This window comes from Azolla caroliniana, unplaced genomic scaffold (assembly GCF_043228905.1).
Source record: "Azolla caroliniana isolate FFs.n. ecotype wild unplaced genomic scaffold, voAzoCaro1.0.p SCAF_1, whole genome shotgun sequence".
Lineage (NCBI taxonomy): Eukaryota > Viridiplantae > Streptophyta > Polypodiopsida > Salviniales > Salviniaceae > Azolla > Azolla caroliniana.
Window position 1 is genome coordinate 34,057,526 of NW_028230436.1, and position 26,713 is coordinate 34,084,238.

A 26,713-nucleotide genomic window follows, 5' to 3' on the forward strand; every position below is an offset into this window, starting at 1 on the left:
TCTACTAGAATTATGATTTTAATATTCAAGTATAGGCGAGCATTCACTTGCCATATGCAAGTTTTGGCAATTAAAGCCTTGTATATCCAACCTCCTAAGAGGCCCCCATAGGTGGGCCCTAGTTTCTCAATGTTCACTTTGCAATACAAACTTGGGAAAGATTAGTATCTCCCTAATAAACTTAGGATTGTTTTCTTTTTCCAATTTGGAAGATGATGGGGTTGATGTGCTATCATTTGATACAATGTTCTTGGACACTTTTCCATGAACCAACCCTTATATATTATAGCTAGATTAGTCCTTTATCAAGTGGTTGAGACTTTTAGAAATATATGCCTCCCCAACCAATAGACATTGTAGAGATCTTTCACATGAATGACCAAAATAACATAACTTCATTCTAAGATTGACAAACATTGTTACAAGACACTAGTAATTTAAGAATACACCGGAATCACAATTCACCTTGATCCCAAGTTTTACCCTAGAATGTTTTATCATCGAATTATGAAATCCAACACTTCATAAGATTTGGACAATGAATCGTGTTGGGATCATCAAAACTTATTGCTTATTTCCTTGAAATTTCTATGTACATGTCGTCGTCTTGCTGAAATACACGTTCAAAGAAGAGGTGATGGACTAGAAAAGAATGTCATCGAGTTGTGCATATATATGTTTTGTTCGTGCAGTCGGGAATAACGAAGATTCTTCCTCCATTAGTGGGTTACTCTGCAAACAACATTAAGTAAGCTTTCAGAAATTAACCACAAAGACTTGATAACCCTTGAAGCATATTAAACAATGGACCCCATACTACAGTTGATTTTGTTTTTCAATTTCCAACAAATCAAATTATTTATTTATATGGGCTTTACAGAAACAATAACTCCTGTATTTGCCAAAACACAAAATTTTTACAAGAGGAGATTACCCTTTAGACCAACCGCCAGCATTTGAAGAGCCGTACGGACCACGAATACTTGGTAAACATTTATCGAGGTCAACCTGAGTACTCGGAGAAGGATTAGCTCCCTGAGATGGCTCACCCGGTTGCTGTATACATATATATATATATATAGAGAGAGAGAGAGAGACATATGAGGAAATAATGAATGGTATTCATGAATACTCCTTGTATATTAGTGATAAGACTACTTATCCCTACTAGCTTTCACAACTCCTTTGGCCTCTAATATTGAGATTTTGTTATCATATAAAAACTACAGTAGTTGTGACTTTTTTATATGGCCCCAATATGCCATTTCTTTTCCCATATTAGGGAAGTACCAAGTTTTCTTTACTAACCCATGAATAAACCCGGTTGAAATCTCACTGTATGCTGCTCTATTTTAACTATATGCCATTGCTGAGGAATGCTGGGAGGGGCTGACCTTCTGGTCTCACCCAGACAACCTCACCAAATGTGCCACAACCATCTAGGCAACTGCTCATATTCACCCTCATTCGATCAAAGAGACTTGTGTTTAGTATTGGCGTACCGTGAAGGACAGAGACAACTTGACCTCGCCTTTGTATTTTCCGTTTGGAAGCTCGACAGGATATGGTTTCATTTCTGAACTGCCACACCGCAATACCTCATCTAAAGGAACCCTGATTTATTTAAACAAGAAAAGAACAAATTAATCGTATTAACAAAGGTGAATAAAACGCGCATATCAGAACCACCAATGAATCATATTCACAAGTGAAACAACAAATTATTCTCCATAACAAAAATGGATCACAATTAAAGAATCGATCATAATTGCACGTGAGTCAAGATCACGAACAAATCGTAATAACAAATGGATCACATTAATAGCAAAAGAATCAAGAGAAAAAGACAAACGTGACTAGGCCGAGCTCGTCATCACGCGTCAAAAAATCTTCATCCATGACTTTGAGATATAAACTTGTGGTGACTTCCTGCAGCTGAAATGTAAAGTTTTGGTTCCAAGTAGGGTTGCTTCCTTGATCTGTCCAAAAAAGAGAAATATAAGGTTTTTTTTTTTTTTTAAAACCCACAGCCATCCATGATAGACTTGTAGCGATAATCCAAAAAGATATCCCACGTACCAATAAAAGAAAGAAAGAAAAAGTTGATTTTGTAAGTAAATAAATTAATTCCTAGTTATACATTCTTGAGCTTCAGGTATAAGTTATAACCATATCCATGAAGTCCTCGCTTAGATGAATGGACAAAAAAACAATCATCACTGGAAGTATGGAAAATAAATAATAAACACACACATCCACCCACACAAAATGCACGAATAGGCACGCTCTACCTTTAGGATTTCATATTGCAAAGAAGACACAGAATGCTATTGAAAGAAAGCATGAGAGATCAGATTAGTGATAGAGAGAGAGAGAGAGAGAGAGAAAGGAAGGGAGGGATATATATTACTTTTGGCCACGCTGCTTTTCTTCTCAACGGTTCCACATTTGATTAACACGTAGGGGTCTGACTTGGCTGCAGAGATTTGAAGAAATTAGGGGTTTCAAACAAAAAGAAAACTAGAGAGAGATGGCAATAATGGAGAAGAAGAAGAAGAAGAAGAGCAGATGATATATATATATATATAACTCACAGAAGAAATCTCCAGCCTTAAGGCCACGGGCACTTTGAAGGTTAACCTCGAGGATCCCAGAAGGCATGGTTCAATCTGTCTGTCTCTCTCTCTCTCTCTGTTGGTGCTGCTTCGTTTCTTTGGCGATGATCTGACAGTCTATGGAGATCTCGAGGGGCAGGGCAGGAACAGAGTATGTGTTATGTCCGAGTCAACAATACTCATACAATAAGACTCTGTGTGTGGATTACTTACCTTTTAAGGCTTTATACATCACATTTACATTCTACTCCTTTTTATAGAGTTTTTTTTTTGGGGGGGGGGGGGTTAAGAAGGTGGAGCACACTTCTACACAAACTCAACCCCCATTCATTTATTGTGTGTCTCAGACACACAAACAAACACTCGTTGACCGACCCACAGTTGGCCGGCCCCAAAGACTTCTCCTCGCACTTGGAAGGGGAGGACGAATTGGGCCTACCCACTTGCCCCATCACATCGACAAACCACTTTCCCCCTTCAAAAAAACTATCCCCCCCCCCAGTACATAATTGCATCACATGGTGGATGACATTCGAACACGCCGGATCTCTCAACTATCCTTACGGATCCTCTATGCTCCCTCTTTCTCTCTCTTTTTTCTATATGCAAAAACCCCCTCGGTAGCTGCTGACCGATGATGACTGATTGATGCACCTGTGTAAGCTTTTCGAGCAACCCATTTCGCATCGAACCCTCTGAATGTGCATGTGCGCACTTTTGAATAGGCAAAGTCTTCGGTCACGCCTTTTGGTATCTTGCCCCTTCTTTTTTATTAGATGTAATTCCTATTCATGCTTGTTGACATTATTATAGCTCTGCGAGAGTCAAGCGCCTAAGTTTGTTTTGGTCTTCATTATTGCTTGTAGAGATCGTTTTCGTTGATCATGCCCCACATTTTTAGTCAATTTGCTAATTGTCCTAATATTCGACCACGTCAACTACATATATGTATGTGAAGCCATCCACAAAAACATTAAGTCTCGATTTTCAAACAAATTATTTAAAGTGAGAACCTACCTAGACCACACATAATAGCTTTCATGATTCATAAAAGGTAGTTCCTTTTAAAAGTGAAGATAATGATCATCAATTTACAACTACAAGGGACTGGGTCAGTTTGACAAGGATCAAGTTATCTTCTCTCTTGATTTAATGGTGGAGTTTGACTTAGATCTTAGTTGTCCCTCTTAACCATTGATCAATCACTTATTTCTCCTCGTTATATGTTTTGTACCCCCTTTCTCTCTCTATTTAATCACAAAAATATTTCCTCTTTGTCTCTAAATCCATCACCTAACCTCTCTTTACTTCACCATCCCCACTCTAAAACCATACAAAAATCTTCCGCAATTGAGCATCATTAATTTGATTTTTCACTTGTTTTATTGGAGAATGTGACACAACCGGTGTATTGGAGGAAATGCTTTCCTTTATGATCATCATGGTATAACAAATCACTTTCACAATTTAAAAGGCCTATGTTTGTGGCGATTTACAAATTTGCATATTGTTTATACTCTACAATATGATCACCGTAGAAGAATAACATAACAACTTACTTCTTGTGTCAATTGATCTTAGGAGTTATTCCCAACCTCATTTCTTACTTAGTGAAGTGCTCTCTTCAAGTTGAGGTCATTAGATCTGGTCATGCCTATTGTTGCCAGTATGGATTTGTAGAGTGTCAAACCATGTTTAAACTAACTAGGTTTTAATGATTATCACTAACCCTATAACAACATTTACACCCACAAAAATTTGGGACACATTCACTTTACTAGGTGACTTTATCACACACTTCATTTCATTAACCAGTTGGAAGATAATGAAGTTTATAATGATGACATGTTTGTATTACCTATCATACTTGTGCTTGGATGGGAGTTCTCTTCATTAGGGATCAATCTAAGCACATGGTGGTGCTTAGATTTTGTCATCTTGCATCTTTTGCCCTTACTGGCGAAGTCTTTGTGGATTCTAAGTCAACCTGCGTGGTGCCTTGGTTGATGATCTTCCAAATAGTGATTTTTTCAATGTAATGAAGGGTTGTCTTTGACCTGTTATGGTCTAGGAGGTGTCCGTGGCATCAACTTATCTCTTGATCTACAATTCGTATATCTCATATTTATTTTTTTCATTTTAGCTCATGAATACTGTTGTGCCTATTTAGGGGAACTTGTATTATTTAATACTTTTTAGAATAGGTGAACCAATGCTTTGGTCTATGCTCGAGTGTAGTTTTCCTCCTATTTCATTTAGGAGTCAACAACCTCTGTATACTTTACTTGGTGGTAATGGTGATTATTGGATCGAAAGATAATTGTGAAACTCATTCACATTGAGTGCTTGTCATCCCACTATGAAGTAGTTCTTCATTGCCTTTGAGAAGTATTTGTGGTGTAGGATATTGCTCAATGCCACTCTTGCTCGTGCAATTGCATTACTAGGGGTTGTTGGTCACTACCTTTGATGTGTTAGCAAATAGATAAAATTCTTGATTCCACCACAGTCAACAAGTGTTGTTTGTGATTCTCTGCCATAATTAATGTAGGTTTTGACTCCATATGTGATCCTGACTCCACCCCATTGTTGTGTAATAATGAGCAACTAATACATATGTTAAGTATTTTAAAAACCATCTACTTTTTCTCCAATTATTTTTAATATGCATTACAAAGATAGAATACATTTTATACTTCGTAATGTTTGTATTAAAATTTAACAATTGTTTTTTGGTCAAATTATTATTTATTGTTAGGAAACGTAAAATACTTAGAATACATTAAAAAATGACACTTCTAAAATGTAGAATACATGTTAAATACTTCATAGTATTGTGGAACACATTTTGTACGTAAAATATGTGCTTTTAACAACGATGATCCACCTAGATGTTGATTATTCCAATCGTTGTACTCTTCAAAAACAGAATAATTAACATAATAACATAAATAAACCTTTATGCGTTACCTAAGGACTTTTGGGTTCATCCATGTCAAACTAGAGGGTGAAATTTCAGAATGGTAATTATGATATTACATGGAGGTTGTATAGAACAATAACTCGGGCCTGGGTCTCCTAACTAATGGGAACGTAGCTCCTTTTTTGGTAAAAACAAATAACTTGGGCCTTGGTGAATGGGTTTGGCTTCTTTATTGGTATTTCACTTTCATTTTCTTTTTACAAATTAGCATTATAATTGACCAGTTCAGTTATTTGCGTAATGCACATACTTTTCCGCCATTTATTGAGTTGATTAAACAATATATATGTTTTGGTTTAAGTTCATGTTTAATGCTTGCTACTTCTTCACAAACACCAACTTCTTTTGTGAAAAATCAATTCTATGATTTATAAATGTTTATAACTTCCTCCCTTGTGTTTGACGGCGACATCTACTCCTTTGTTTCATTTATTATTATGTGTGCTTCTAGATACTCCATGGAAGGTCGACTTCTTTTGGGATATTGACTCAATAACTTTCAATGAAACACGAAATTCAGTGATCACAAATGTAAAATAATATAGTCATACTTATACTTCTCCTTTTTTATCATTATCATTAGAAACAAGGAAGTTTCACATTAGTTAAAATAAAAGGCGACAAGACCTATTGTTGGTACATATATTGTCATTCTCAATTGCTTACTCGTCATTAGAGATTGGTTAGTACTTCTTACATAGTTTATTGCTTTTTTATCATTGTATAATCATCCCCCTCTTTGCAAATACATTATCTTTTCTAAAGCTTACGTATGATAAACCTCTCTCTTTTGTCTTGTACAACATGCATGGTGGATTTTATCTACACTTTGTATACATTTTATTCTTGATAGAATTACACTTAAGTTTGTTATGTTTTTCAACGCATGTAACCAAGAAAATCCTAATCCATTACCACCAATTTGCTTCGGTCTTGTACAACATGCATGATGGATTTTATTTACACTTTGTATACATTTTATTCTTGATAGAACTACACTTAAGTTTGTTATGTTTTCCGACACATGTAACCAAGAAAATCCTAATCCGTTACCACCAGTTTGGTTCTTTTTTGTGCGAGGGGATCAAAACATATTTAAGGCTTATCTCGTTGCCCTTGAAAATTTGTTCAATCCACCTGTTCATCTCAACATAGGTGATTTTAGGATCTATATTAAAAGCATGGTGATTGTTATGCAAGAAATTAATAGTTTCCGAAAAAGTACTTGAATTTTCAAATGATCCATAATACCACTATTCTCGTTCCTTTTTCTCACTTGCTCTAGAAGTTATGATCAAGAAAAAAACATAAAGTTTAGTTATTGGGTTGTTGTTTTAAACTTGCGAAATTTAATTTTTTTGTTTTCATCCAATAACAAATGAATCTTTGAGTTACCAATTATTAGTTGGGTTCTCTAACTGTTAAGCCATGGATGGTATCTATCCTATCATAACATTAATTTTGGTTTCAAAAGATTTGTATGGAAAGGCATTGTCCCAACTAGTTTGCCTTTGCAATAACCTAACTACATGTATACTTTCTTTGCGAGTTCATCACAACATTCTCATAATTAGCCCTTGTAACATTGACAAGGCAAAAGATTTAGCATTAATGTACAAAAAATGTTGATCTACATGTTTGGAAAGAACATATATATCCATTTCATCTCATGAATTTCAATGAATTATTGAAAGGTTAGAATGAATATAAGGTCTCTTTCATCTTTTCGAAAGATTGTGTATTTGAAAGTGGGACTTATTCAGAGGCTATATAACTTGTTTTTTTAAACTCTAGTTGGTGGAGAAATACCTATGATCTGGTTGGAGAAATATAACCACAAGTAGCACATAAAATAAGTCATGACCCAATTTTACTCTTTTCGTAGAATTTATGAAAGAATTTGTGAGAGGGTGTGTACAGAGACAAAACTTATTCATCACAAAGCCTGAGATTGAGATCCAACAATACTGATTATTATACCAATAAATGAATTGTCCAAGGTTGATCTTATCTCTCTAAAGGAATTTCATGTCCGCATTCACTGTGGTTGGTATCTCTATTTCCTAATAAGCGTATCTTATTTTATTGCCTTTGTTCTAACTCCCTTTATCTTATCTTTATCTATTGCGGCTCTAATTCCGTTTGTTCATGGAAATGTTTGGATCATGTTGGATATTTATTAGACCCAATGCACGAGGATGTACTAATCCAATACTTTAAGAGATTCTTGAATTACGTAAATAAATATTTTTCTCCCTACAAAAGACAAATTAGATCCATGGATGATTTTTAGGGAAGCTTTGATTTCCCCAACAACATTTTAAGGAAGAAATACTAGTACATTAATAATAATGAAGAACAATGCTTCCAAGAGTTTGTTGACTTTGAATTCTAATTATATGTTTTATTTTCCAATAATTTGAATTTGATGGCCATATTTCCCCTTATATTAGGTACATGGGACATATTGACCACTATTTTGAAAGGGTCACCATTGTATGTTATATTGTGGAAAAACATGTGAATCATCAAAAGTTGATTGGTATGAACACATTCACAACAATCCACGGCAAATATTAAAAAGAGTGTATAAAAGGTTAAATGTTTGAACTCGTATTTTGCATTCCAACATTTTAAGTTGCATTCCATTGTTTGTTAACTTTAAAACAATCACGAATTTATGAAGGTGAAATTTTATTTAGGGATGATTCACAATAAAACAACTCAAAGAGTCATGATCCATGGATTTAGGTCAACTTCTTTGTTTCTTTGGGACAAGATTATATGCATTTTGCAAGCTTAAAGGAAATGTGCTAATTGATGATAGAAGCGAGGAATGGAAATTTTGGAGGAAAAGAGAAATACACAACCATGGAATGGAGTATGCATATTCTAGAAGCAAACCAGACACACGAAAAAGATGACCACCTTTAATTAGCACCTTAAACCCCCCCATAAACCCCTGTTTCTCCCCAAAGCAACTACCACATAATATTTTTCCTGGCTGCTTGGACAACTCCAAAGAAGAAGGAAGGTACGATGTCAGACTCCCAGAGAAGCAGAAACCGGAACACACACATGAAGATATATATATATATATATATACAGAGAGAGGGAGAGAGATCGAGAAACTCTGCTTTTGGCCCACTCACAATCTTAACATTTGGAAGCGGACTATATGTAGCGTGTTGCTCCCAGCGATTTTGATTGTCTCTGGCTGAAAAACTTCCCATCGATCAAAGGTTAATAATAGATGTAGATATCAACACAAACGCATTTACTGACCTTTGATCTATTTTGGTCTATTGCTAACGTTTTATCATATATATATATATATATATATTACTGATCTTTGATCTATTTTGGTCTATTGCTAACGTTTTATCATATATATATATATTACTGATCTTTGATCTATTTTGGTCTATTGCTAACGTTTTATCATATATATATGGAACCAAAATTCCTGGCCAGGAAGAGGATGATAATGTTATTGCTACTGATACCCGTGCTGATGACATTGATATCGATGATGATGATCTTTTGTGAGGGGGCCATCAGACCAGAAAACTGGAAAAGGATAAGTTTAGTGTTGCTGTGAGTTAAGAGAGATGTATGTATTGTCTCATGAGAGATAGCCAGGAGTAGTTCCAATATGGCAAATATTTCCAATTGCTGATATTTTCAAAAGAAATAACTTTCCTGAGTCTGAGTGTCGTTTATTCTGTTTCCTAGAATAAGATAGATTCATCAAGCTCCATATCATGTCCATGGATTGGAACATGTACATAACCAAAGACAAGACAACTGTTCACCAGGTTTCTGATAGTGCGATCCGTAAATATTAATATCTGCAACTTTAAAGATTTTCCAAGAGGCCAAAATGGTTAACTATGAGACCTACGTATAGTGCTCCTGTTTTCTTGCTCAATATCCTATAGTAGGCACTCATAGATTTCATCCATTAATTATGTTATCAATCTCGTTCATGAAGGTATCTTTTTCTCTCTATTAGATAAAGTTGAACAATTTGATGGGCACGGAACTCTAAAGAACGAGTTTCCTTTCTCATCTACAGTATGAAGCTAACACATTTCGCATAGGTGGGGAAATGCTAGTGCATGCAACCCGTATTTTCAAAGTATGATCACAATGCATCTGTATGCGCTTGTGCTATATGTCTGCGAACTAGATTACCACTTTATTTCATTAATGTTTATCACTTTTTGACGTAGTTTCAAATTTCAATCCCAGTAAGAGGAGGTGTTCATATATTAAATCAAGATCAAGGAAAGGTTTTTGTATACAATCTCCATGTCTCATATTAATTCAGCTCTTGATATGCCTGATATACCAAGGGGTCAGCTCCCTCCTCACCTCGAACTTCAACGAACTCGAGTTGTCTGTAGACCCGATGCTGCTTCTTATGTATGTGTTCTAGTATAATCCTTTTTCCGTTGCATATACAAGACATACGGATATATTCTCTTCTTTTGAGTTTATTTCATCTGGTTTTTTCTTACACAGCTTTTATTTTCTATTTTTCCCCCTGTAAACTCGTGCAGACAGAAAGGCTACAGTTCTCTGGTGCATATTCGTTGTCTGGTGTTGATAACAGCCTCCGTTTGACAGATTTTTTCAAAGATTTCCGTGTTGAGATAATTTCTTTTAACAGTGATGACATTGAATTTGATATGATTGGCATTGATGCTGCGATAGTGAATGCTTTCAGAAGGATTCTGATTTCAGAGGTATATTGGTTCATTGTTTTTGTGCAATTTGAAATAATACAAGGGTCATATCATATAAGGGATTTCCTTACAAAATTTAACTGTATTCATTTCATATGAAAGATACCCACAATGGCAATTGAGAAAGTTCTTATTGCTAATAACACATCTCTCATACAAGATGAGGTGTTGGCACATCGATTGGGACTAGTTCCTATCAAAGCTGATCCCAGACTATTTGAATACAAGTCAGGTAACTTGATGTGAATTATACGTTCTGTTTTGTGGTTTGGGATTAGTCTAACACGTCTAGTGTTTTTTTTGATAGAAAATGATCTGGCAAATGAAAGGAATACGATTGTCTTCAAGCTGAATGCAGTTTGCACGAAGCAAGATGGACGAGTAAAGAACAGTACAGGTACATCTCTATTCCTCCATGTTGAAAACTCCATATCCCACATCCTGAACGAATTATTGGGATATGTAAAAGTATTGCGAATTTTCTGTGTAGATTGGTAATATATTTACCATCAAATTGGAGATATTGTGAACAAGACTTTCTTTGTTAGCGATATACTCATCTGCCATTGTAAATGGATTGCTTGCTAGGTACATGTCTGTTTGGAATTTAGGCATTTTTATTTTTTTCCATGACATGTGAATTTGGATCGCAATGTCATAACCGAACAACAATACACTGTTTGATGTTCAACAAGATATCACCTGTAAGGCTGGGGACATTGAAGAATATGTTAACTGATATCTGAATAGATAATGTTTTCCATTATGGGTTATGACTACATTATTACCATAGTTTCTCTATTCTTTGTATTTTGACTAAGTACATATGATATTGTGACAGTAAATGGGTGTTGTGTATTTACAAATATAAGCTAAATGTGAGGTGTTGGAATGCTTGTGATATTGTGTATGGTTTTTTCTTATTATTAATAACAGCCTTTTGATGGGATGTGCAGTTCGATCTGAGGAATTGCGGTGGCTGCCAAATGGGAGTGAATATGAGGTTCCTTCTTCTGCGAAATGCAAGAAGACGTACACGTCTTTTACATGTAGTCAGGACACGTTACCACTTCTCAAGATGGATCCCATTATCTCACGATATCCAGACATCACACTCGCCAAGCTACGTCCCGGCCAAGTCAGTCAGTGTCATCTCTAATTCTTAGCCATAACATTCTTGGAAGCTCTAGTGCTTATTTTTAGATTGTTATAAACTCTTAACAGAATCTATGGAAAAAGCTTATATATTTATAGAATAGAGAGAGAGAGAGAGAGAGAGAGAGAGAGAGAGAGAGAGAGAGAGAGAGAGAGAGAGAGAGAGAGAGAGCACCACCTTATTCATTAGGACAATTATATTCTTGATCTATCTCAATTACTCCTGTTTTTTATTGTTTTTTTACACTTTTTTAATGGTTTATTTAAGATGGTCATCCCCTGAGATCTAAAAGCCATTAACAAGTGCATGTTGATGTAGTTCCTAGGACCTTTCTATGGCGCGTTTAATAAAGTTTTGCACCTACATTATGGAGAGACAAAATTTTTAAAAAGATAAAAGGTTGTTTTTCCTAAAGTTAAATTGATTTTAAGCTGTTGGGATTTATTGTAGTGTATTGAATTGGAAGCTCATGCAATCAAAGGTATGGGAAAAACACATGCAAAATGGTCTCCTGTGGCAACTGCGAGGTACAGGATGCTTCCAGAGGTAAGTCATCCTCATTTCCAGTGGAAGTGAGAGCTGAGTGGATGAATGTATGTATGTATGTAAATGTTTGTTTACTATATATGTGAATTTGTATTGATGATACATCCTATAAGAGGTTTTTGTCACGTTTGATTGATAATCAGGCTGATAAGATGTTCGTCATTCTTAGGTGGTATTTCTTGAAGATGTGTGGGATGAGATGGCAGAGGAACTAGTTGAGAAATGCCCAGTGAACGTGTTTGATATTGAAGATCTGCCGAAAGGTAAAGAATTATAGGAGTGGGTATTTACCAGAATGCCCTACAGTTTTAAAAAATGACTGAGATACCCCCCCCACCAAAGGGGTGTTGCAATGATTCTTTTAGATTCTGGAAAATACTGATCACGTTAGGAGTTTAATGCTTCCTTTATGATGATTTATTTGAAAACAAGAAAAGTTGTTAACGTGAATTGGCAGGCGCAAAAAAAGCTGTCGTCACACAGCCAAGAGTGTGTACACTGTGTAGAGAATGTGTGTTTGGAGATGGGTGGGATACTCGTGTACAATTGCGTCGTGTGAAAGATCACTTTATATGTATGTTTAACATGTTGCTTATCTTTTTCAATGTTATGTATAAATGATAAAGACTCAGTGGTGCAAGAACTGATGTGATACTTTCTTTTGACACAGTTACTGTCGAATCTGCGGGTGCTCTACCACCTGAAGTTTTGTTCATTGAATCAGTGAAAGTTCTAGAGGAGAAGTGCCAGAGAATTTTGTCAGAGCTTTCATAAAATTGAAAATCCTAACGTAGAGGGAGAGGGAGAGGGAGGGAGGGAGGGAGGGAGGGAGGGAGAGAGAGAGTTCATTTGAAGTTTAAATGCGCCTTCAATGGGTGGCTTTCAAGTAAGTTGATATAGAGACTGGAAGATTCAGCTGCCATTGATGGGAGTGATCATTAATAATTGTATATGGTCTTACAATGAAAGCATGGCTTGCTAGAAACTATTTGTTAATTATCTACAAATAAGGGCTCTATTGATGCCTTTTTGTTTCAAACTTATAAATGTTGTTTATTCTGAGAAAACACTAGTGGGTAGTGCTTGTACCCAAACCTTCTTTCCATTGGATGTCAATCGTGGTGACCATTTCTTCCTATAGATAGATGGATATTGGGTTGGCTTACCTAAAACCATGGCAATCAAATTGTTAGATTCTTTTTAACTGTATATGATTTGTTTAGTTACATTAACGAGTTTATGTAGGAAATTCCAAATGAAGTTATACATGCTGAAATTTTGCCTCGCGAGGAATTTGTAGTGGGGATATAGGATGTGTGGAACTTATTTTGATTTCAACTCAAACTCACTGTGTTTTATAGTCACACTAATGAATTTTAAGAGCAGATTCATGGAATTAAACACATTGAAACTTTGTTTACAATACAGTTGTTGCCTTGCTTCCTAGTAAGGAATATGTAGCGGGGGTTAAGAACATGTGGAACTAATGTTGATTTTGAAACTTCTTCACAAATGTCAACAAGAAGTAAGATTTTGAATGAAATGATATTTTTGGGTGATATGCAAACAGCCTTAAACGTAATTTTATCCTATGGTGGTTACATCTTCCATGAGAACTTTGATTATATGCCTTGTTAAATGAGTTTCATTCCAAGGGCTTAAAAGGTGCTTTGCATTTCATTGAAAATGAGACATTTCAAATTCATTTTGGCACCTGAACAATGACCATGATCTGCCACAACAAACCGAGTTTCATTGCAAGGGCTTAAAAGGTGCTTTGCATTTCATTGAAAATGAGACATTTCAAATTCATTTTGGCACCTGAACAATGACCATGATCTGCCACAACAAACCGTGGTTTCCTATTTTTCTTTTATTTAATCTGTCCTTCATAGCTAATTCAGAACAGACCTCTCATTGCAAAGGGCATAAGATACTATACTGAAATGTATAAACATGCAATAGATTTTATCATAGTAAGAGATATGATACTGGATACATCAAATATGGTAAACACCTCTTTGGTGCATCAGTTTTGTCACATGAGAGAATTGAATGACAATGATTTATTTATTGCAACATGTCATATACACATCAAGATTGGCAGATTCTGTGCATAAATTTGCATGAAAAAAAAAAATACGACCACATGAAAATTTTCTAGTGGTGTCTTAACAATACATTAAAGCTAATTCCATCTCAACAGTGGTCTTCCTTATAAACATATCTGCAGGCAAGAATGGACGACCATCATAAGCTGCATGTCGGAAGTTCAACTCTGCAGGTTGCCATCAAACAGCAACTGAGCCATCATTAAGTGAGAAATTGTCTATGGCATTCTTCTGATTTCCAAGAATTCTTTTCAAAAATTGGAATATTTTTTTACTCTGACATCACAATTGTTTGGGCCATGCGACTTCTAGTCCTATGCACGGCTCCAGCCGGAGTTACACTGTCAGAGGTGACCTCAGATGTTGTCGATAAAACCTCTATATCACCACTTTTGGTAGGTGTCTCATCAGACTGCAAGGCATCTTTGAGATATTGCAATTCCTGTGGTACACATATTCCTTTACATCAGTCACTATCACTCAGTACACGATACATACCCAAGCATCTGTTTTATATACCTTCAAACCACCAAGTCCCATTCCAGATGATGGTGATCGCTCCAATCTTGCTTTCCCTGCAAAAGACTGCAGCAAAGAAATACATAGCTTTAATTTGATCAATTTTTGTTTTAATTCTCTTCACCAATTTTTTCAATGTATTTTATTAAACTCACTCTTTTACTGGGTCTGAAAGCCCCTCAAAACCTGATATCACTTAAGCATGCGACAATGAAATTATTGATTCCAGAGCTCGTGCATAACATGGGCAATATAATTGCATTGTTCGTATGGTAATTTCACTAAAAATAAATAACCGTCAAAGGGGATACCATTTTGTCATAACAAAAAGCAACTTTTGCTTCTTCAATATATTCACCTTTTTATGTTACTACCTTCTAGCCTATGGCCTCTTGCAGAACTTATATATGACTAATCCTTGAATACCTGTAATCTATCCTTCCACACATACCCGTATACAACTATGGTCAAGATCAAGTAGTGTCCCTGCCTATTTTCCTCAATGCTGTTTGCCTGTTGAGAGATAAATTGTTTTGAAATTTTAACTTCAACAATCCCTAGACCAGTAACACCAGCAACTCGGGACGTATTTCTACTTCAACAACATTTTTCTGTTTTAAATATGTTGGCTTTGTGAGGCTGAATGTACAAAGAACTCCTACCTGCAGAAGCTCTGGCTTTTGAGGGCCAGTCACAGCAAGACCTTGGACAAAGTGGCACAAATATACAACTCCAGCATTGGTAAGATCCTGCAAGTAAACATCAAGATTAGCCCCATCTTATTGCCTTTTTATCAAATAAAAGACCACAAAGCTCTGAGCTTACTTGTTTTCCTTCGATTTTCTCAATCTTGGTTCCCTGTGTAGATAGATCCCCATGATAATTGATGTGGAAATCAGATTGCAGTTCAATCAAAACATTCACTTGGAATCTCAAATAGATTATTAATCATAGTTAGCATACAAACCAGACCCTCAACAAGGCGTTGCACACCCTCAATATCAAGTCCCATTTGAGCCAGATTTTCACGTACTTCACCAACCTTCAATATCACACCAAACACAATAATTAATTTACACATCAAATGACATATTATGGCCTCTCATTATACAGAGCATGTTAGAACCCATACTTCAAAGCGTATAGCACCAGTTATTTCTTTCTGTTCATCCATTTTGTCATTCAGCTTTTCCATGCGTTGAGTTAGTTGTTTTTTTGCAGCCTGCAGAATCACGGTGATTTCAGTACAATGCATACTATTATTGTAAATGAATGGTGCAACCATTTCAGCAACAATCATTTTAGTAGAATATAAACTGCACTCTTGCCATGTACAGTGTATCTAGAAACTCACAGCAAGTGCTGTAGAGACATTTTCTAGTTGTTTGTTGAAACTAGAAACTGCATTGGCCATATTCTGCTTCGTGACATACATAATGTCAGAAAAAGACCATCCCTGACATATTGATGCAAAATAGTTAGTGCTCTCTTCAACAAAAACCAAATTTTATATACATCTATAGAGATGAATGAAAGACTTGTTTCTCGTTTCAATGAATCATCTCATTCATTACTATGCTGAGGTATTACCATAATCTTGATCGTCCTATTCATATTACCTTCCACCACATATAGCCATATCCAACTGCACCCAAGACTGCTATTGGGATGATATATGACCCAAGATTGTCTGCAAGTTTGATCATTTTAATTTCAGTATGCAATTAGATAATATTCCGAAGATAATGCTTAAACTTGATTTCAGGACACTTCCATGTTCTCCCCATTAGCACCTTGCTCTGGTTAGTTTAGATGCAGATTGATTTGCAAATATAAATGATGTGATACATAATGTTTCAAAGAGCACAATTTATAAAATCCAGTATGCAATTAGATAATATTCCAAAGATAATGCTTAAACTTAGATTTCAGGACACTTCCATGTTCTCCCCATTAGCACCTTGCTCTGGTTAGTTTAGATGCAGATTGATTCGCAAATATAAATGACGTGATACATAATGTTTCAAAGAGCACAATTTATAAAATCCAAGTGAAATCTTAGGAAAAATCTAATTTACAAGACCACAGCAAATTTGCTAGTATATTTCGACAATAACTTATACCCTTTCTGAGCTACTCGACAATTTAAATGGTGTTCATTTTTAGTGCAGGACCAGAGGAATGAGTTCATTGTTAGCAAAGGTGTTGAGTTCCAGTTCATTGGCAAACACATCCACCGCACATTATAAACTGATAGTTTGGCAGGAAGCTAGAACGAGAGTTTCAAGGATGAAAGTTTGGGCTGTCACGCTGGGCTAAAAGAGAAAAATGGAAGCTCGGACATTGATAAACATAGTGAGTGGTAATTAAGTGGAGAATAAGAACGCAGGCCTCAGATATGCATGGAAATAGTAGGGACAGTCAGACATTGTAGCCAGAATTTTTCTGACAGAAAAATACAAATGGAAAATTGAGTTTGGGCTCCCTTCCCTGTATATTCACATAATATATGCGAACAATTACATCTATTTTTGGGGTCAGAGTTTCAGCTTGTTTTGAGGGGTTGAAAGTCTGTTATAAAAATGAAGATTAGATATCAACTACAATTTATATCCCCATCTCTGTTATAAAAATGGAGAGAATATCTTGTATGTTCTTTGGGTCACTTTCCACATTTAATTGATGTCACCATCATCTAGCAGAATCAAGGTCTTCATTGTCATGTTCATTGCCATTTCATCTTTGAATAAATAAAAGAATATATCAAGTGAATGAGTTAGAGTAGCGTACTGTTTTGGCCTGATGCATTCACAACTGTGATTTGTCTTCCACCATATAATTGTCGAACTTCTTGAGCTAGGCGCACAATCTATTATTCAAAAGACAAAATATATTATCCAAATTTTACCAAGGAAGACAATGCACTTTGCTACTGAACAACAGCAATCACCAGATGTACACTTTTATAGCAAGGAACTCCTATATTAAACATCTGCTAAATGCCATCAGGTATGCATGCAAATACATCATGACCACTCACCAATAGCTAGAGAAGGACAAATGTCATTAGATTTTAAAAAAGACACGGATATCCATCATATTATATCTAGGCTAATGGTTCACAGAAGGCTGGAGTGTCGCAAATGTTATCATGGCCATATCTACCCATCAATAACAAGTAATGCTCTCACAAAAAAAGTTATTTGAAATGTAATATCACTCTGTATGGGTCTGTGACCTTCCTGATTTATATTGAAAGCATGGAATCATAAAACGTCGTCTAATAGCCATTCTACTTTTCTATATTGAATAACATAATATGTTATTATGAACAATGAGAGTTAAGAATGTCCTTACAAGACATGGATGGATCGCATTTTAATAATTTCTCTAACATTAACAACTACCTTACTAAAATCCCATATAATTTCTCAAGCATCCAACGATACGTTCACTAGACTCTCTCATATCACTTTTTTAGAAGGTCTCTTTCTTCACATTCCCATTGTGAAATTTGTTTTGTCTCCTATAATATATTGTTGTTTTAACATTATTTTATTCATTTTCCATTTTTTGATGATAGATTAAGCCTGTACCAATACATGTAGTTTTTCTATTTTTTCATTATTCTATTTTTTTTACATAACTGGCATACTCAGAAAAGTGCTATTTTGACATTTTAACTGTTACAGATAACAACTCTCCCCCTTGCAAAATTTAACTGAAAATATGAAAAACTAGGAAAATAAACAGACCTGAGCCTGAATAGCATCATTCTCAGAATCCTGACCTCCTGAATCACCTTTTTTACCTTTGAATAAATACTCCTGCACATGTTAATGGCAAGACTAAAATAAGCTCATAATCCATATTTTCATTATTAATTGTTTATATGCATAAGATGGTTTACAGGGTGTTTATTGTTAGTGAAGCATCCTGTTGTAAATAACAGAAGCAAAACATTCTATGAGATAGAAGTACGATAAGACTCCCAGGCTTCGTAATATTCCTTTTTTATATTATGACAACGAAATGGCACCTAGACACAAGATCGCACAGGAGTGTTTTTAAGCATTGGGCTAATGTCTTCATAGAACCACAATACTACTAGAAATTAACCAAACAATATTTGTAAGTATCACCTAAGCTAGCAGCCACCCCTTTCAATATAAATATAAATGTCGCTGAGAAGAAGATGTCTAAGCGTCGAATTTCATCCACAAAAATATACATATTGTTTCACACGCCTAATTAATTGGCACATATAGGCACATGCCAAGATAAGTAAAAACGTTTTCATCTATTTAATGATTTGTTAAGATCACTTTTCTCATGAAGGGTTCAACTTTCCTAACAATTTTGTTTCTCTCCCTTTCGGAGTACTAAAACTACTAACTTTTACATAATATATAGAGAACTTTGAAAGCAATGAAGCATTAAAAATGCACCTGTATATTTGTGATAGTATCTGACAGTGTAGCTTTCCCGAGGACCATGTGTCCAGTCATTCCTGCACAAAACAAATGTTCTTGAGAATACTGGCCCAAAGAGAAGTGAAGATAAATGCCACAATCCACAACTGATGAGAATGCTTTGAATGTGTTAGACATCAATTAAGCAAATTGAGGACAAAAGACTCAAAATTAGAATGAAAAACAGAAATATGAATCAAATATTACTGTGTCCTATATGCTCCTGATGAGAAAAAACATACTACAAATTGGAAAAGAAATAGAAACATTGAAATTTAGAGAGTCAAACAAATATTTCATGGCACCTTTCATCATTTCTAAACGCTGATTAAAAGCAAACCATGACCATGTTAACATAAAATCTAAAACAATTTTTGAGAGATGAGCAACGATACACACACACACACACACACAATATATATATATATATATATATATATATATATATATATATCTTCAATACGTAGCCACAGTTGCATATAACGTATAAAAACATCTTTTATTGAAATGAGCTCCACTCTTCTTTCATGAGAAACATTTCATTTATGTAATTATTGACTAACAAAGGAGAATCTCCTTTTCATTTTTGAAATTGGACGGTGGTTAAATTTTGAATTTATTTATTTAAATTTGAAAGGAGAAAGCTTCAAAATGTTGTGAATTTCTTTATGAACTCTGAACAAAGAAATTTATTTTTTGTGCTTTCATTATCGATTCTGAAGGAAAAAAGCTTCAATATATTTATGAAATTCATGAATCTGTAGAATAAAGAAACTTAAAATTTTGTGAATTTTCTTCTCTAAATATCTAGAAGAAACAAGCTTCAAAATTTGATTAATCAGAAAGATGGCTACTGTTAACTAAAGAAAGAAAGATAAAAAAGGGTCGCATGAAGTTTATAAGCAATTTACCAGCGCCAAGAACAAGAATGATGACTTTGGTGCTAGCTATTCCTGTCTGAGTAGCCATGGAAATCTGCTAAAGAAGGAAGAAATAACATCACAGTCATAATGAGAATTAAAACGAATCAAAAGGGAAAAGCAAACAGAAGAAAGAGAGAAGAAAAACAGCAACAGCTCCAATTAATCATCATCAGAATTGAGCCACGGAAAAAAGGAGAAAAAGTAGCAGGCAAAAAATCAATACGAATGTTGGCAGCGAATCCCGCGAGTCCTGCAGCAGAGTCTCGATCGATCAGCAGGGGAAACGTGAGAGTAGACTGACAAAGAAATGTATGTATGTATGTACAATGTTACAAACATACATACATACATAGACGCGAGGGAGAGAGGGCATGAGGCGTGTAGATAAATAAAAAGAAAAGGTTCTACAAATTGCACCGCCTACCCTTCAGATGAAAATTTGGCCTTTTATCTATACATACCATACCATACCCTTTGTTGTGCCTTCTTTCTTCTTCACACATTCAATACACACAATACATTATATTTAGTCCTTAACAAACTACTTATATACCGACATATACAATACATATGTGTGTTTGTGTTAGTGGAGTTAGAGAGAGACAGACAATTGAGCCAAGAGATATCATTTTAATACCCAAGAAAGACCGATCGTCATTCATTTTATGTGTGGGAGAGAGAGAGAGAGAGAGAGAGAGAAAGATTATATTATCGTCTTCGGAGGTCAAATATGACCTATGAGACCAAAAAATTTACATTTCACGTGATATGTGTGAAAGTGAGTAGTGACTCTCGATGTTCAGGAACTTTACCAATGAATGTTGCAATCAAGAGTGCACATTGTGGTTGTGAGAGAAATTTGTGCAATGATTAGGCTTGATCGAAAATGTGTGGAAAGCATGGTCGAATATGATCAAAGGCAAAGCATTGTATCATAGCGTGATACTCAGACTCTAGAACTTGTTTATGGCAAAGTGTGCATAGTCGACCACTCTCATCAATTGTGCCCCAACGCCCCGTCTCACATCGCAATGCATGTGAGTTAAGTCGCATAGAAGCAATGGTTTGAATAGAAGCCAATGGAATGGGCTCTAACATGTATCGATGTGTACGGTTTCCTTGTCCCGCGAAGAATATGGTTTTGTAGTTAGGTGCAACATGTGTAGTATAATGTATGAAACGTGAGCCTCCACATTTTCCCCATGACATGATACATTGGTGTTGCAAAAAGGCCTCATTTACAGAGGAATCTAGTGATGCATCATGAAGCAAATGTGTTGCATCCCATCTACCAAACCAAAATTTCATATATTGCATTCAACCAGAACACAAAAAATTGTTTTTATGCGTCTTTTGGATCTTTTTGCTTGCTTCCCATGCGATTGTATGAAGTTGATGGAGGGACTTTTTTGAACCTTAAGCATGTATTCAACAACCCTTTCCATGGCCAAGATCTCAATGGGAAGTGAACCCGTCTCAAGGAGGAGGATATATGGCGTTTGTTTCTTAACTTGTAGAAACTTTATAAGAAAATGTTTTTGGACATTTTCAAACTATTTCCAAGTAGATTTAGGGATGCTACCACCCCATACTTCCACCCCATAGAGAAGCATCGGTGTCACCAAAGTGTCAAAAATGTATTTGTTGAGGACCCAACACTTAATATCTCCACAATTGCATGTGTTCTCAAATGCATAATATGCTTGCTTTCCCGCCTCTAAGCAACATTTAGCACAACCATTCCATCTATGATTTGAAGGAACTTCAAGGTCACTATATTTGAAGCTTTCCACACATTCAAGTGGCTCATTATTGTACATAATGCATGACTTATCTCTTTTTTGGCTCTTCACAAGCATAATCTTTGTTTTAGAGCTATTAACACTTAATTTTGTATGCATGCAAATTTTTTCCGATGCCTTCATGAGCTTTTGCGCTCGCCTAAAGTATTTGCAAAAAGCACTACATCATCTACATATAGCAAAAGCATCGCCAAGATAGTCTTACATTTATTAGGAAGTGAGTGTTTTACTAATTACGATATCTTTCTCAACTCTCTAATCGTTGTACATGCATGCAAATCCAAACTTGCCTTCACTTTTATTGCTTCTTCTTTCTTTTTAAAACCAAAAGCTTAATTATACTATCAATGACGGGACTCTTTTTCAAAACATTCTATTATCAAATCACTAACTAAAACTCAATTAGTAGTCCATCTAACAAATCAATCCCTAATATCACTCGAAATGTCAACCGGAACAAGTTTAGATTTCCAAGCAGTATTTGGCTACATACTAGATTGGGATCATAAGTTAGACTCAACCTTATGTGCCTTTTATTGCTTACAAGTTTTCTTATTATTATGCGTGTATTGGTAATCTCTTTGGATCACCAAACATGTATAGGTCAATTTAAAGTAAGCAAGCATACTTCTTGAAATCCAAAAAGATTTTAAACATATTTAAGTAATTTCTCTTGCAATATATACATATGTTGGTCATAATTTTTCTTCCTTCCTGTCTTTAAGTTGCTTGTGTTTTTCTTTTTCATTCCTTACACAACCTAAGTTAATGCTACAACTCCGAAGAAAAATTTGGTTACTCCTGTTTTTGATACCTGTCACTCATTCATTGTTCTAAAAAGTCGAGTTTGAAACGTAAATCCAATGCCTCAAATTCAAGATAAAAGACATTATCTTAACAATATAATTATTTTCAATCTTTTGTTTCCATGCAACAATAGACTAAACAAAGACTACCATTCTTGCTTCAAAACCTTCAGTTGTGCCTTTCATCAATAAGCATTATTTTTAGCTCTCTTTATCGAACCATCAAAATGGGTTGCTTGAGAAACATTGGAGCTTCTATTAACTACCTAATTCATGATTATCTTATTCCAAAAACCCTGCAATGATTTTGATCATAAAGATAAATGTATATGTCAATTATGCTCCCAAGTATCAAATTCTCATATGGTAGGTCGAGACTTACGAACAATATAAAACATGTTTATAAGGAAGTATGTCGACATCATTGAGACCTTTCAAAGTTTTAGCTAACCGAATGACAATAAAAGGGAAAAACTTCAAAGATGATTCAACCATTTCTTTTGTTTATGAAAGCCTCCGAAAAGGAGAGCAAGGAGGGTAATTGCTTTCAAAGAACAAATATTGCACAATTGTTTAAAAAGTTAGATTTGGTTATTTTCACCAGAAGTTTGCTCGAGAGAGCTACATAGTTTCTATTCTTCCAGTTTGGATAAATGGACACCAAACTATTCTAAATACACCCTTGTAGAAAGCCAATGACTTGAACCATGCTTAAAATTTTTTTGTTGATTAAGAAACCAAAATCAAGCTACTTTGGCACGTTTCGCTTTTTGATTTTACTTGGTATGCTTTGTTCAACTTTGATTCCTTTCACCAGGGCAACAGAAAAAATGGGGAAGCCTCACCCGACCACAACACCTAAAAAAGGTATACAAATACATTAACTTGCTTCATTTTGAATCAATGAATGAATAACTTCAAAGACATAGAATCACTACGTATTGAACTAATGAAGAGATTCTTTATTAAAGTTAAAATTCATATAAATGTTGGGATCCCAGATCAGAAAGCAGATATCCTTACGGATAAGAATATCTTGGGTTTCAATGTTATGTGTATATGTGTGCACACAACCTATGAATGATTGCATTTGAAAGAGTTGGAAGGGGGGAGAGAGATAATAAATGCCAGAATTCCACATAGACGGCCTCAATATCTTCAGAGATACATATATACCTGCAACTAGATTTAGGAATTATTGTGTTCAGACAGCACTAGTACGTTTTCTCACAGCTGAACCTCAACCTCCATATTTACCTTTCTAGCATGTTTGCACACCCCCAACACTACATAAGAGCTTGCACACAGCTACTCTCATGACATCTGTACATGCCAGAACTGTGTCCAAACACATGCTTTCTGTCTCTTTGCTCAGTCCATTCCACAGATCTATTTTATTCTATCTCACTTACCAACTGGGATGGAACAGCAGCCGTCTCCCTCGAAAAAACAGAAATAGTAACAAATAAATGGCTCAAAATAGTTCTAAACATCTAGAAATGGCTCAACTAATGGGCAGTTCAAAGTTGTAAATAAAGAAGAGTAAAAATAACAAGATGGACCATCTCTAAGTGTGTTCCAAGGCATCTTGTGACCATTTGGGGCATGGGTACCTACCCCATGATTTAGGTAATGATGGGAGCAAAGAACTTATCCTTAGAAGTGAAGGATATTTGCTTGCGCAGTCTCACTCAATTAGTAGGTCTGAACCTTTGTGTCTGATTTCAGCCTCTGCCTCTCTATGATGTAGCTTCATCCGTTGGTCCGTGAATTGCAATACATTTTCAATCTCTTGGTTGCAGGATCATTATGTCGAGCATTACTAGGTTAGGCCATTGTGCCTCTTTACGGTGCAGCTTCATATATTGGATCTTGAATTACGATATATTTTCAACCTCTTGGCTGTAGGATCTTTGTGGAGCATTACTAGGTTAAAGGCCATTGCGCCTCTCTGTGGTGCAGCTTCATATGTTGGCTCTTGAATTGCGATATATTTTCAACCTCTTGGCTGCAGGATCTTTATGTGGAGCATTACTAGGTCAAAGGCCATTATGTCTCTCTATGGTGCAGCCTCATATGTTGGCTTGAACTGCGATATATTTTCAACCTCTTGGTTGCCGGATCTTTATGTGGAGCATTACTAGGTTAAAGGACATTGTACCTTGCCACGTTATCTCACATTTATATTCATTTTCTTCGCAATCCAAACTAGTTTTTGATAAATTTTTTACACCAATTGGTCTCTCTCCATTGCAGCTGGCTCATCCTTGCTTCAGCTCTCCAATAACCAAAAGAGTCTGACGACACAAAGACTTGGAAGCTTGGAAAAAGCTTTCCACAACAATGTGCATCTGTCTTAGATTGATGATTAAGTAGTCAAGCACTAAAACGTTGAATTCTTGATGATTAGGGTCATTCAAAATTTTGGGCTGTACAAATCTCATTGCATATCATCTTCCATGAAGATTCAAGATGTGTTCTATGTCTGTCTCTTAAAACCTTGACATCTTTTCATTGAATAGAGTGCATAGCTTTTGGCCCCACCAATTAATATAGATGCTTCTGTGTTTTATATTCCCCTCCTGAGACCTTGACATCTCCCAATCAAAATGGGGCATCACCCTTGGTCACCATTAATCAATATAGATGGTCATGAAGTGTTCTAGTTGAGAAGATTCTTGAAGACAGTATTGCAAGGAGCAACCACCGAGAATTTATTTTGATAAAGCAGCTATAACCTTCATATTATGCAGTTCATAGTGAATGTGTTTCAAGAACATTGTTATACTAGATTTGATAAGCCATAGACCATTGTTTATGAAAACAATAGATCAACCAGTACATCCATTTATTGCACAGGCCATGCCTTTTTTGCCTCAATGTTAAACCTTACCACTAATTTGCATTTTAATTTCATATATATCTAAGAGGAATACATACAGTTTTAGGTAATCTTACTTGCACCGGATGATGACAGGTTGAGGCTTGAGAGCCTTTGGGCCATTACGAATTCCCTTCTTCGAGCGACTAACCTGAGATTCCACTCCATTCCAGTCAAACATGTTTAAATATACAGTTTCATGATAATCCAGCCAAACACAAAAATCGTAAACCATGAAGTTCCCCTCCATTCCAACAAAAAAACAATGCATAAAACAAAATGGCATTCCCCTCCATTCCAACTAAACATAAAGTTTGATTTGATTTGAACCAAATGCAAAGTAAAAAAAACTCTACCTCGTTCCATTCCATTCCAATCTAATATACTAAAGCATAAGACAAGTTTCACTATATTCCAAACCCATCCCATCCAAATAAAACGTAAAATTCATGATATGCCACGATCTTGGAGTGCATTCAAACCACACATAAAATTCACAAAGTTCATACGTAAAAATTCAGTTAATTGCTAACAAAAACAGAATGTATAGGGCATATATAAAGGGCCAAAAAAATAATTCAATTTCCAGACATAAAAACACGGGAATACGCACGCACACACACACACACATTTACAAATTCTACTTCTTCGTGTGTGGATGAAGAGATGGAGAAATACCTTGCGTTTAGGAACAGCCATAAGTTGGAACAGACCTAATGCCCATGGCAAAGGAGCAGGGGGTCTAGCTTCGATGGCGGAGGGAAGCTCCGAGACAATAGGAGGAGGTTGAGGGGGAGGGGGAACCATGGAAGAAGAGAAAGGCCTCTTCTGCTGTTGCTTCCAGGAAGCGCGGAGCCATAGCCATCTCGAACCAAATCTCTGTAGGGGATGATGCGCCATCGCCCGAAGGAACCAAAAAACACAAAGCTTTAGGTTTGAAAGAGGGTTTACAAAACACTATATACACTGTATGTATAGTACATATATTATTCAGTCATTCATTTATGATGAATGAGAAGGAAGCAGAAACCTTTAGGTTTTAAAAACAAAAAAGACTCCAGATTTCCCGAAAATAACTCTTTGTTGGCATTTCAGACGTCTAACTCGATAAGTTACATGTAGTGTGGACTCTAGTAGTACATGCTTTG

General features: G+C 35.7%; 4 protein-coding genes across 4 annotated transcripts; 1 reads left to right on the plus strand and 3 right to left on the minus strand.

Annotated features, from left to right (window-relative positions):
* Positions 1-376: 376 nt before the first annotated feature.
* LOC147869998 (16 kDa phloem protein 2-like) lies at positions 377-2,772 on the minus strand. The gene is made up of 6 exons (XM_087335712.1): positions 2,595-2,772; positions 2,411-2,476; positions 1,853-1,979; positions 1,503-1,614; positions 935-1,056; positions 377-732 (listed from the first exon to the last, which is right to left on the minus strand). The coding sequence occupies exons 1-6, from the start codon at positions 2,659-2,661 to the stop codon at positions 720-722; spliced, it is 507 nt and encodes a 168-aa protein (XP_087191838.1). The 5' UTR covers positions 2,662-2,772; the 3' UTR covers positions 377-719.
* A 7,064-nt stretch (positions 2,773-9,836) lies between these two features.
* LOC147869999 (uncharacterized) lies at positions 9,837-12,843 on the plus strand. Its single transcript, XM_087335699.1, has 9 exons — positions 9,837-10,026; positions 10,164-10,349; positions 10,452-10,581; positions 10,657-10,746; positions 11,306-11,487; positions 11,956-12,051; positions 12,221-12,314; positions 12,509-12,625; positions 12,722-12,843. The coding sequence occupies exons 1-9, from the start codon at positions 9,913-9,915 to the stop codon at positions 12,823-12,825; spliced, it is 1,113 nt and encodes a 370-aa protein (XP_087191825.1). The 5' UTR covers positions 9,837-9,912; the 3' UTR covers positions 12,826-12,843.
* Positions 12,844-14,094: 1,251 nt separating this feature from the next.
* LOC147870000 (uncharacterized) lies at positions 14,095-20,403 on the minus strand. The gene is made up of 13 exons (XM_087335851.1): positions 20,300-20,403; positions 20,065-20,128; positions 19,130-19,191; positions 18,437-18,508; positions 17,472-17,550; positions 16,301-16,371; positions 16,036-16,137; positions 15,814-15,903; positions 15,649-15,723; positions 15,507-15,539; positions 15,344-15,430; positions 14,682-14,747; positions 14,095-14,604 (listed from the first exon to the last, which is right to left on the minus strand). The coding sequence occupies exons 2-13, from the start codon at positions 20,120-20,122 to the stop codon at positions 14,434-14,436; spliced, it is 966 nt and encodes a 321-aa protein (XP_087191977.1). The 5' UTR covers positions 20,123-20,128; positions 20,300-20,403; the 3' UTR covers positions 14,095-14,433.
* A 2,804-nt stretch (positions 20,404-23,207) lies between these two features.
* LOC147870001 (uncharacterized) lies at positions 23,208-26,500 on the minus strand. Its single transcript, XM_087335724.1, has 3 exons — positions 26,244-26,500; positions 25,643-25,716; positions 23,208-23,542 (listed from the first exon to the last, which is right to left on the minus strand). Exons 1-3 carry the CDS (start codon positions 26,463-26,465, stop codon positions 23,479-23,481), a joined length of 360 nt encoding a protein of 119 aa, XP_087191850.1. The 5' UTR covers positions 26,466-26,500; the 3' UTR covers positions 23,208-23,478.
* Positions 26,501-26,713: the final 213 nt, after the last annotated feature.

Coding starts and splice junctions, on each gene's coding strand:
- LOC147870001 (XM_087335724.1), bottom strand. CDS start 26,465: ATGGCGCATCATCCCCTACAGAGATTTGGTTCGAGATGGCTATGGCTC. Junction 25,717..26,243: donor TGGCTGTTCCTAAACGCAAG/GTATTTCTCCAT, acceptor GTGGAATCTCAG/GTTAGTCGCTCGAAGAAGGG. Junction 23,543..25,642: donor CCTGTCATCATCCGGTGCAA/GTAAGATTACCT, acceptor TACCTTTTTTAG/GTGTTGTGGTCGGGTGAGGC.
- LOC147869998 (XM_087335712.1), bottom strand. CDS start 2,661: ATGCCTTCTGGGATCCTCGAGGTTAACCTTCAAAGTGCCCGTGGCCTT. Junction 2,477..2,594: donor TAAGGCTGGAGATTTCTTCT/GTGAGTTATATA, acceptor AAATCTCTGCAG/CCAAGTCAGACCCCTACGTG. Junction 1,057..1,502: donor AGTTGTCTCTGTCCTTCACG/GTACGCCAATAC, acceptor ATATGTATACAG/CAACCGGGTGAGCCATCTCA.
- LOC147870000 (XM_087335851.1), bottom strand. CDS start 20,122: ATGGCTACTCAGACAGGAATAGCTAGCACCAAAGTCATCATTCTTGTT. Junction 19,192..20,064: donor CATTCTTGTTCTTGGCGCTG/GTAAATTGCTTA, acceptor TGTTTTGTGCAG/GAATGACTGGACACATGGTC. Junction 18,509..19,129: donor ATACTATCACAAATATACAG/GTGCATTTTTAA, acceptor TAACATGTGCAG/GAGTATTTATTCAAAGGTAA.
- LOC147869999 (XM_087335699.1), top strand. CDS start 9,913: ATGTCTCATATTAATTCAGCTCTTGATATGCCTGATATACCAAGGGGT. Junction 10,350..10,451: donor GAAGGATTCTGATTTCAGAG/GTATATTGGTTC, acceptor TTCATATGAAAG/ATACCCACAATGGCAATTGA. Junction 12,052..12,220: donor GGTACAGGATGCTTCCAGAG/GTAAGTCATCCT, acceptor CGTCATTCTTAG/GTGGTATTTCTTGAAGATGT.